The sequence below is a fragment of the Propithecus coquereli genome, unplaced genomic scaffold (assembly GCF_000956105.1).
Source record: "Propithecus coquereli isolate 6110/MARCELLA unplaced genomic scaffold, Pcoq_1.0 Scaffold47, whole genome shotgun sequence".
Classification (NCBI taxonomy): Eukaryota; Metazoa; Chordata; class Mammalia; order Primates; family Indriidae; genus Propithecus; species Propithecus coquereli.
In genome coordinates, this window is record NW_012150507.1 from 1,359,450 (window position 1) to 1,371,295 (window position 11,846).

The 11,846-nt window shown below is 35.4% G+C and overlaps 1 protein-coding gene across 1 annotated transcript in view; it reads left to right on the top strand.

Moving 5' to 3' along the window:
- The window catches only part of PARP8 (poly (ADP-ribose) polymerase family, member 8), a 99,304-nt gene that overhangs the window by 30,054 nt on the left and 57,404 nt on the right, over positions 1–11,846 (top strand). Inside the window, exons 5-9 of the mRNA XM_012655261.1 lie at positions 2,725–2,791; positions 8,741–8,866; positions 9,379–9,943; positions 11,513–11,563; positions 11,652–11,747. Coding sequence (XP_012510715.1) covers positions 8,745–8,866; positions 9,379–9,943; positions 11,513–11,563; positions 11,652–11,747 — 834 coding nt within the window. The 5' untranslated portion in view covers positions 2,725–2,791; positions 8,741–8,744. The remainder of the gene's footprint in view (positions 1–2,724; positions 2,792–8,740; positions 8,867–9,378; positions 9,944–11,512; positions 11,564–11,651; positions 11,748–11,846) is intronic.

The window sequence follows — 11,846 nt, forward strand, 5'->3', positions numbered from 1 at the left end:
CCAATAAATGTTATTCTTATATGTGCACTTAGGTGTTGATCAATGAAACCAATTTTCTGGTGAGTACGTGTGGTGCTTATTTTTCCATTCTTGGGATACTTCACTTAGTAGAATGGGTTCCAGCTCTAGCCAGGAAAATACAAGAGGTGCTATATCACCATTGTTTCTTATAGCTGAATAGTACTCCATGGTATACATATACCACATTTTATTCATCCACTCATGTATTGATGGGCACTTGGGTTGTTTCTACATCTTTGCAATTGTGAATTGTGCTGCTATAAACATTTGGGTGCAAGTGTCTTTTTTATAGAGGGTCTTTTGTTCTTTTGGGTAGATGCTCAGTAATGGGATTGCTGGATCAAATGGTAGATCTACTTGTATCTCTTTAAGGTATCTCCATATTGCTTTCTACAGAGGTGGCACTAGTTTGCAGTCCCACCAGTCATCTTTAAAAAAAAAAAAAACAGAAACACAATTCTTCTGAGTTTTCAAAATGTTAGAAATTTTTATTCATTTTTGAATTTTGATAGCCCTGGATTTGGGACAGGTGAGAGTGGAATGATGTCTACTCTATTCCTCACTCTCTGAGGATTGAGGTGTTCTTAGGAAAGGAACTAATTGTTTGGTGAGACTAACATCAAATTCCATATGTTCGCATGTATGCTTGCATCCCAGAGCGATGACCAACACAGGGAGTGAGGTAATTTGGGGAACCATTTTGGTTTACAGTGTGGGGCAGGTGTGATCTGAGAAGGTCCTATGGGCAAAAGTCTTTGCTATAGTTACCTGCTGTCCCTACTGCTGCTGTGAATGGCAGTAGCCGAGCTCCTATATAATGCCATCCTTTGAACACAAGTTTCCATCCCCTTTCACCTAATTAAAATATCATCCAGCATTCTTCTCCTTCCTGTACTATTCATTTCTCTTTTTCTCCCAAAAGATTCCCACCAGCAAGGACTGCTATCCTCAAACAAAACAAAACAAACAAAAAAACCCTCTTGACCTCAAATCCCTCTTCAGTTGGGACCCAGATACTAACTGCTTCCCTTGACTGTTAAATTTCTTGATTAGATTGGTCTCTAGTAGTCTACTTCATTTTCTTTCCTCTTTTCTCTCCTCAAATCCATTCAAGTCTGGTTTTGGGCCCATCATTTCACACGCATTGCTCTTGTCATTGTCACCAGTAACTTCAATATTGCCAAAATTCCCTGTGACCAACTTTGAGTCCTCATCTTGATTGACTTAACAGTACTTGATAACAGTTGTTTACCTCCTTGAAAAAGTTCTTTGAATTTGTGTCCAGATCAGCAGTGCTCTGGAATCTTCCATTCTCCTGGCCATTTTTTCCAGCCTTCTTTGCTGACATAGCCATACTTTCTCTCTCCTCCATATACACTCACAAAGTGCCTTTAAATACACATATATTCTGGTGAATCCAAACTTACATCTGTAGTACAATCCTCTAACCTCGATGCCTAAGTGTTGGGCTTCTCTATCCAACTGCCTACTTAATTTTTCCATTAGAATGTCAAATAAGCATCTCAAATTTAAAATAGTTGGATAACCGATCTTCTCCATCTCTCCAGACCTGTTTCTCCTGCAGTCTTTTACATAACAGGAGTTGGTAAGTTCATCCCTATCGTTGCTCAGGCAATGATCCTTGGATTCGTCCTTGATTCCCCTTTTTCCCACTCCTCAAATCAGTCCATCAGCAGAATCTGTCAGCTTTCCTAGAAATATGAATCCAAAATGTTTATCACCTCCACGGAGCCAAGCCCTATAATTCTTGCCTCATTTCCTGCAATAAGTTCCTGACTGATTTTCCTATTTCTTCCTTTGCCCTTTTGACAAGTTGATCCTACACAGCCCCACCCATGGTCCTTCCCTGCTCCCAGCCCCTGGCATACCTTTTTCACTGTCCAGCTGGAACATGTACACATATCTTGTCTTCAGGGGCATTGCCCTTGTCATTTCCTCTGGCGGGGACGCTTTTCTTCCTGTTCATAAGTGTCGAATGTTGAAACCTGTGCTCACATAACCTGCAGCCCCATACCATTCCCCTTCTTTATTTTTCTCTAGAGACTTTACTACCCTTTAGCGTTGTATCTATTTTCTTACCTGTTTTTCATCTGTCTCCTTCCACTGACTGCAGGTCATGGGGGCAGAGATATCTGAGTGTGTGTGTTTTTACTCTTCCAGCTATAGTGACTGGCACAGGGGCACCCAAGAAATACTCTAAACTGTTGAGTAATAAATGATGAGTGACTTTTTTGAGAGAAGTTATTAATTTCATAAACATTATAGTTATGGACTTAAAGATGAGAGGAGATATATACAGTGAAAAGTAAGTCTCCTATGCCTTACCCTCAGCTCCCATTGTTTTACTCTAAAAATGGTGTATGTATATACAAACATGTGTCTCTAAAAAATAGCGCACTGTCCTATACGTGGGTATTTAAGCCGTTGCTTATTTTGGAGATCATTCTTCATCATTACACATATTATATATTGACATATACATATATTATACATTAATATATACTGACCAACCATGATCTCTTTTATATATAGCATAAATAGCAATGTATAGGACTGTGTGTACACTATTTTTAAGGGTGTGTGTATGTGTAGACACATATATATACTAATACTTAACCTTTTTTCCTGGCTGATGGTTGAGTTTCAAGTCAATATTTGACTGTGATTTTTTTTCTTTTCCAGTGCCCACTGTTGATGTCTTTCAGATTTCCACAAAAGAACGATTTGGATTGGGACATCAGCTAAAAAAGTGAGTTTGCCAAAATGGATAAAAGTAAATTTCTGTTAAACAGAACTGAGTTATTGTTTTGCTTTCTTTTAAAAAATGTTTATTTTATAAGAGCTTTTTGAAGCGAGTGCCTCAGGAGAGGAAATCATCCTGGTGTTAGGAGCTGCACTGATAGTTTAGTTACCAGAGCTCACTTACCTGCCTGGGCCAGGGTCCTATTTGTTACCCTAGATCCACTGCCTTCCCACCAATACCCGGCACCCCACCTGGAGGGACTGGCCTGTGTGGACGCAGATTCCTGTGTCTCTGTGCTCCGAATGTGACAAGCAAAGGGAAGAGGAGAGTAAGATGGGAGTACTGTTGCCCGGGTTTCCTCCCTAGGAGGTCATTTTGAGCTGACTAGTCCTTCAGCTGAAGCTTCCCGTTCTGCCCCAGGCTGCAGCCTTTGCAAGACTTTCTTACTAGGTTCTATCAATGGTTCTGCCTGCCTGTTCCTTGGGATCTAGAGGTGGTAAGAGTTTAGCAGCTACTAGCCTTGGGCTACTGAACTATCCCTACTTCCCGTGTCTATACTTTTGAAACACTCCTTTTGTAAATAAACTCTTTATTTCCTGTTTGGACCCTGACTCACTCATACAATGACTTGGCTTATCTCTTATAAATGGACTTGGTTCTTTAAAAATATAATATATACATAATTAATTTGAATAGGCAGATACATTCTTCTATATGTCATTATTAGCTCATATGACATTGCATTTATGTAGTCACTAGGATTCTGGCATACTATGGTATTTTTAATAGACTTGAAATAGAAATAAATGATAATAGGTTTTGAGCATCAGGAAAAGATGAATGCTGCTCTTGTGTATTGCCTCATAAAATCTCACAAAGGCTTATTGATAGTTTTTCCACTGTTCAACTCTAATTTGCTTTTGTTTTCTGGTCTTAAAATCTATTTTATATAAAAATCCATTTTTTAAAGACAGAAAAAGTAAACACTGATAGGCTAGCCAGATACAGTGGCAGCAGAAAGAAATGGCATCTTAGAGTAGAAAAAGAACACCGATAAATTATGAACACAAAAATTCCCTTTAAACTTTTTCTAAAATCAAATGATCACTGTTGTGATCCAAGGCATAGACCTTTGAGGCCCATTGGCCTGTGGTTTGGTATGGATCCAGAGTGCTTACCATGGTTTTCCCTGAAGAAAATAATGATGCTGCCCTCGTGTTTCCCTTTGGTGACCTTCCATGCAGAGGGAATATGGTTTTCTCTTTAGATACAGAGTCTAGATGGGCCTCGACCTTTCATAAGAGGACATAAAACTACCCCCATTGAACTGACTTTTAAAACGTAGGCACATACCTCAATTAGCCAAGGTCAGAACATAGATAGTAAATTCTATAGTTATTAAAATATCTGCTTTAAGAATTTGTATTTATGGAGAATCCAAAAAAATTATTTATTCTTCTGAATCTGCAAATTTAACTTAAATGTAAATTTATCAAGAGAGACCATTAGAGAACTGTATACTTAAACACAGGTGTTAGGCCCTTCATAATGATGCAGTCTACATGTTCACTTTTATTTTAATGAATTTTAATTTGGCATCATATTTTGGTCTATTGAGCAATGGTGTAAGAGAAAACACGCTGAAGATATCTATTTCATTTACTAAGTAAAGAACTTATTGAGGTCATTTTGTGTGATGTAGGAAGCCTCATATGTGATACCTAGGGTTGTACATGTCATGGAGTTCCAGAATTGTTTCAAGTTTTTATGGCTTTAAATTGAATCGGCATTGCTCATATATGAGTTGCGCATAGACCACATTTGAAAGAAACAAAATTCTTGTAAATCCCCAGTGTTGAATTTAAAGATGTGCAAATATGAAATTAGGTAATAAACCCTTAGTGTTTAGAATTCTTGCTCTCTAAAGCTAAATTTAATTTATAGTGTATGTTTAGCATAGTATATTATGCACTGTTTTCTTATGAGGACTCACAGGAGAAATTTTCTCAGTTTTCCATTCTAATATTAGGTCAGCTTTTCCAATGCAGTTAGTTTTATTTTTTTGATTGGATTTTATTTCCTGCATCGAGCCCGTATCTTAACAAGTCTTGAAGATGATCATGGAACCTGCCTCTATATTATGCCATGCAAGTTGGGTACCACCTGACCTTGCCACATTTTTTTCCTGCGATTTTCCCCTCACCAATTTCCTCCCTTGATTTTAAGTTGTTTTCCTTTATGTACTTTTGTATGCCACTTAAGAACTTTTTAAAAAAAATTGTGGTGGGGTTAATCAAAACAAGATAAGAATTACAAAAGCAAAAAAGTCTTGGAATAAATAGCTTTCTATTCATAATAGCTTCTAAGTACATTATATGGGCTCAGAAAAAGAAACTATGTATATAATTGCGACCCTGACAAATTAAAGAAAGCTGTGCTGTGTTCACTAAGTACCAAGTAGAATATGTAGTAGATTTAATTAATATTCCCATTCAAATGATTAATGTTTTCAAAAAGTTACTTGCTTTTGGGGATAAATTTTAGCTCTATGGAAAGTTTGTTAATGTGGACTAGAATCTTTTTTAGATGATCCTGATATATTTAAGTTTCCTTAATTATAATTAGATTTGGCTGTGATCCTTAAGGTTCTTTCTGGTCTAAAATTACAGAATTTTAAAAATCCTGTCTCATCCTCTCAATAATTTATAAGAATAAACTGAAATATAAAGAGGTTATTTTCCCAGAAACATACAGCAAGTTAGGAAAGCAAGTTTAGAATCTAGGCCCTTAGTTATTGCTTAGGTGTGTTTTTAGTAAATAAGAGACACTCATTTATCTTTTATTCTGGTGTGTTTTGGGTGGGAGAGTGGTCTTAACAACAATAGCAGCAGCAAATGCTTATGCAGCACTTATTATATGTCAGCCACTTAGAAAAGTGCTCAACCTGTATTATGTCACTTAATCTTTACAACAACCCTATTAAGCAAGTATTGTTATTATCACATTTCCTAGATAATGAAACTGAGGCCCAGAGAGGTCAAACAACTTGTTTAAGGTCACATAGCAAGAAAATCATAGAGCCAGAATTTGACTGCAGGTCGACAATTTTGATCTGCACACTGATCTTCCTTTCATATAATCCTAGATATCTTTTTTCTTGATATCATATATGAAATGTATGTTTGACATTGAATGAATATTCAGAGAATGTGAAGTCAAAAGAGTCTAAAAGAAAAATTACTTCCATATTTTCTTATAGCTGACCTGAAACGGATGCAATCATCAGTATCATACAGAGTATCTGTCATTCAAAGGTTGAGCATATCGTACATAGACAATGGAAATAATCTTGAACTTCATATGGTTTTATGCTGAGTTTGCATAGCTCAAACTTGTGTTTAAAGGGGGGAATATATCACAAATCTCTAGTGTTTCCTTCAATACGTACAACATAAAATTAGGCATCAATTTTTCATATGTAGTGTTCTACACTTAGAAAACCAAATTCAATTTACAACTTAAGTGCAAATCAAATAAAACACTCAAAATTCAAATTAATACCATTAATTCAATCTGATGGATAATGTTGTTTTGCTGAAACTGTTTCACCCCCACAGTTTGAACATAATACTGGCTTCTCTAGCGCATCGTTCTTTTAAAATTAGCATGAAGAAAATCATGATGTCATTCATATGTATTTGACTTTCTCTATTTAAACTACCCTGAAACCTTTATTTGCATAGCTGGTTGTGACATCGTCTGCTCTTCACTTGGTGCTAATGTATAGTTTAGCTTGAAATCTTATTTTTCTTCTTTTTATCATCAGCCAGCGGCAATGGTAATAGTTCTCCGCACCAGCACAGTAGTAAACACAACTCAAATGTGAATACTGACATTTCTTAGTGGCTGTATGACGAGGAGGTACTTGTTATACTAAATGTGCTCATATGTATTCTTTAGATTACTACTGAAATTAAACACATTAAATGTCCTATAAGGTAATTCCTTTTGAATCCAAGAATGTCTAGCAATCTGTGTATCCAAGTTGTTGGATTACTGATTACTGATTTTAGATGTTGAAAGTCAGATTTTAGAATGCTAATGTAATATGACAGAGGGAAAAATTTTCCCATTTTGACCTGTTACGGTTAGTTTTTTTGCTCCAATTAGCTTACCAAGATTAGGCAAACCCTTTCTTAGGAATGGTGCAATGGGATAGCAATTTTTTGTAGGAAGAAAATCTGACTCTGCTTGGTATGAATGGTGGTGTCAATGGGGATTTCAGATTAGGTACAGGGAGAAGTGATGATTCTAATAATATTACTACTTTTCAATCCTATTGAAATTATGGATGGAAAAAAACTTCGAACACAAATTATATAATAAAAAAATTCCCTTATCCTGAGCTCTGAGCAAATTTATTGCAAATTTGGAATCATGGCATCATTCATTACAGTTTTACTCCCTTTTTTCTCACCACTTCTGCTGCTAAAAGGATCCCAAATAATTCTGCATGTGACTGTTTCTTCTTCTGAACTCAACAAAACCAACAAAGAAAGGTTGGAGTAGTAAACCTAAGTGATATAATTTCTGGATATCTGAGTTAGTTTGTTAAGACCTGAACGGTCTTGAAGAATTTTATAAGGAATTTAATAATTGGCCTCACGCTGAGAGTCACATCTGTTCCTTTTGAGTAACATACATTATACATGTGAAAACTCTTATTTGACAATAAACACACCCAACTCTTGTCCCTTTTATCCAGGCTAACTTGTGCAGATTTCGTCCTTATCTTATTTGTGAAATGTGTGGGATAATCGCTACCTGCTGAGGGTGCTCTGAAAATTAAAGAGAAAAATGTATATGTATTAATAATGTTCCTATTTGCTCTCTGACATATTGTAACTAGTAAACAAATGGTAGTTACATTTTCCTATAAAGAAGCAATCTGTGTTAGAAATAACTGAAAAAAGCATGAAAAACAGGCAGTGCTGAAGTGATTTTTGAAAGAAAACCAAAATGTTTAATTTATTGCACACCTTTAATATTTAATTGTAAAATTTTATATCTACTTAAATATCGGTGTGGGGGACCTACATCCACTGCCGCTTTTAAGGTGGGATACAGAAAAGCCATCCCAGCCTGACCTGTCTCAGAAAACAGTGCTGTGTTGAAGTTCACAGTTGACTTTCCGGAATTCTTTACCATAAAGCACTGATGAAGTAATCTTGACATAGAAAATCTTGAGATTAAGAGTTACCAAATTCTTGACTTATGATAGTAACTAAAAATTGTAAGAATATCCAAATTTTAAAAAAAATAGCATATTTAAAGGTAGGTGGGCTGTACTGAAGGTACAATTTGCTGACCACATATTTCTACTTGGAGCCAATTTTGCATGTTTGTTTTTATGTGTAATTTTACAGTTTTATTTTGCTTTCCTTTCCATGAAGAAAAATACAGAAGCAAATCAAGTAAAAAGAAATTGGTTGGCTTTACTTGTATCTTAGTAAATAACATCAGTCAGTAACACAATTTTTTAAAAAATCGTATTTCCAGGATGAACAAAAGAATGCAGAATTGTTTTTGCCACTCCAGCTAAAGTTGTTGATCCTGAAGGCTGTCCTTATAATTCTCTTTGTATCTTTGCTCTTCTGTCACTTCTTCTGTCATTAGGATTATTAATTATATCAAGTTATATTATAATTTAACTATGTTAATAATTAGTAATTATTATCATTTACTGTGACATAATTAGTCACAGTAAAGGCCTGGTAATTTGATATATGATGCTTTCCTTCAGATGAAAAATCTTGTATGATTCTTAATTAGCATCTCACTGACTACTGTGTGTTTGTTTTCCTTTGATAAATGCATTCTCTACATAATAAATACAGAAATATTTGTTGAAATTACTTTGGAACTGTGATAACAGAATTACTTTTGGGTTGACAGAATCATGCAGACATTTGTTACACAACAGTGGAAACAGAGCAAAGAAAAATCCAATTGCCTGCACAATAAAAAGTTGTCAGAGAAGAAAGTGAAGTCTCCCCTGCATTTATTTTCTACTTTGCGCAGGTTGGTAACAGGCAACTTCATCATTGTCTTACCAAATGCTGAGCATGGATACTCCATGCTTTGAGCATTCTTTCTGTAATCTGGGCATCTGTTTATTTGCTTTGTGACTTCAAAGAAAGCACTGATTTACATGTATTCCATCAAAAATACATATATTCATCACTATGTTTAGAGTTTTTATTTCTTTAACATTGGTTGAATTTACTAAAACTACATTCTTTGTTTCCTAATCACATAGAGTTTTCTCTATAAAATTAGTTCCCTATAGGGTTCTGGGATAGATAGGAGGAGGGAAAAAAATCTTAGAATTTTTTTTTTTTTTTCCGTCTTTGCTTTTCAAGAAAAATGGGATTCAAGTCCCATGATCATTCTGCAGATACATTTGATTTCAGGCTGTATTAAAATGAGGTGGTAAAATATTACAGCACAGTTGAGTTTCAGCTTGACAAGTGTTCTCTGTGGTATGTTTTATCCATGATTTGCCGTGTATTAATCGTTGTTCCATTTTGAAGGTCGCCAAGTTATCCTCCCCCTGGTTGTGGTAAAAGCAAATCCAAACTGAAATCCGAGCAAGATGGAATCTCTAAAACACATAAGCTGTTACGGAGGACTTGTTCCAGCACAGTCAAGACTGATGACATGTGCGCCACAAAGTCACACAGGACCTTTGGTCGCTCCCTGTCCAGCGATCCCAGGGCTGAGCAGGCGATGACAACAATTAAATCACACAAACTCTTGAACCGTTCCTGCCCTGCAGCCGTTAAGCAAGAGGACTGCCTCACTCTAAAGTCGCATAAACTATTGACTCGATCTTGTTCTGGAGATCCACGATGTGAGCACAACACCAACCTAAAGCCCCACAAACTGTTAAGCAGGTCTTACTCCAGTAATCTCAGAATGGAAGAATTATATGGACTGAAAAATCACAAATTGCTTAGCAAGTCCTACTCCAGTGCCCCCAAGTCATCCAAAACTGAGCTTTTCAAGGAACCTAACGCGGAGAGCAGGAGGCTCTCTCTTACCTCAGGGCTTATTGGTATCTTAACACCATCTTCATCTTCATCTTCCCAGACTGCTGTGCGTAAATATTTTCATCTTGAGTTCTTAAATGTTAGCTAAGGTGCAGTAGAATTTGTTTTTTTTGTTTTTTTTTTTTTGGTAAGATCTGGTGGAAGAAAGAAGCAAAACTTTTTTTGTTTGTTATTTGTTTTAATCTACTGCTTTTTTCTTTTTTGATATTGTTTTGCATACCAGATATTTGCAAGTGGCACTGAAATGTCAGTTTTGATTCTGAAAAAATAAACGTAGCTATTTATTGGAGGTCCAGTCCAAATTCCTATCACAGTAATAAATGCTCCTAAAAATGAAAGGAAGTCAATTGGATTCACAAAGCCTTTCCTTCTAAGCAAGCATGTAATTTTAATGTTTTATTAAGCAGGTTGATCTAATCTCTGGTTTTCTCACATGAGTAGTAGGAGGACCATGTTTTTCTTGCAATTAAATTAAGGGTCATCTTCCAGTTATACATAAGAGGAGAATTTTGGCCATGCATATTATTACCTGTGGAAAGAAGCAGCTTTTACAGCTATTTCCCAGAGCCTCACTTGAAATTGTTCTTAGTGTCCATTTTATATAGAAGCTGTTTTTTGGAAACATATGGGGGCCAGGAGCTGACTGTATTAATAACTAAGTCCTTTTGGTGATATTTATTCGAAATCAGTCTTACACAAAATTTACCAATAGAGTGATTGACATTATAGCCAATTTCAGGTGAAGAAATAGGCCTTTTTCTGTATATTATTTGCATATTGAAAATAATTGCTACAAAGTTTTGTTTCCTTTTACTAAATGTGTGTGTGTATGTTGGAGGTGCGTATTTACCTCTAACCATTCATGTGGATACACCCAGCAACAGATGAAATTGAAAAAAATAAGATACTGCTTTCAGACAGTATTGTTATTCTTATATAGATTTATTTCTATAATTAAAATGTAAATTGTACTGTAAAATTATATTTATTTTACAAAAATTTGAGTATGTTGATAATTTTTATGTGAATATCATACATATTCAAAGATAAGCTTTAAGGACATGGAGAAAATAATGTTGAACAACTACATGGTGGAATGTTCTCCAAGAAAGATAATTTCAGATATTTTGTGAAAGAGTCTTATGTGTCTTAATGTCCTCTCATATGACTGGGCATAATATTTAATACATATTTTGGTGTTGTGCCACTTTCAGTACCTGCCTAATATTTTCTTGGAGGAATAATTGCATCTGATTGTAAAATAAGATTGAAGTACTCTAATGAAGAGGAATGAGCATTTGCCGATGAGTAATGAGGAAACAAGTTTTTGTGTTAATGTAAAGATGACAATCATTTTTACTAGAGGATCAGAAATGAAGAATGCTATTTATTTGGTATAGGCAAAGATTGCAGTAGTAATGGCGGAAAGGGTATTTATAATAGAGTGAATAAAGAAATTCTAAAATATCAATGTCATAATCAGTGACTTAATTCATTTTTCATAAGATCTTAGAAAGATCACTTTTGTATTCACTGTTGCAAAAAGTAAAAGCCTGTAATTTATACATATTTCAAATTAAAAAGTTATTTTGTTTTTTTACTTTGCTTTTTATAGCCAAATGGTGCAAAATGCATTCCAATACGAGACCGTGGCTTCCTAGTGCAGGTATGAGCCCAGACTCCATCCATTGTAGAAATATTTTCGAATCATTTATGAGTTCGACTGAATACTTTCTCCTTATTGTTTTATTCAGACAATTGAGTTTGCTGAACAGCGGATCCCTGTATTGAATGAATACTGTGTGGTTTGTGACGAGCCACACGTGTTTCAAAATGGCCCTATGCTTAGGGTAAGTTCTTGTTGATGGAATGTTAGTGTTGATTTAGAATATAAATAAAAAGTTTTGAAATATAAAAATAAGTAAGTAGGTCGGGCGCGCTGGCTCACT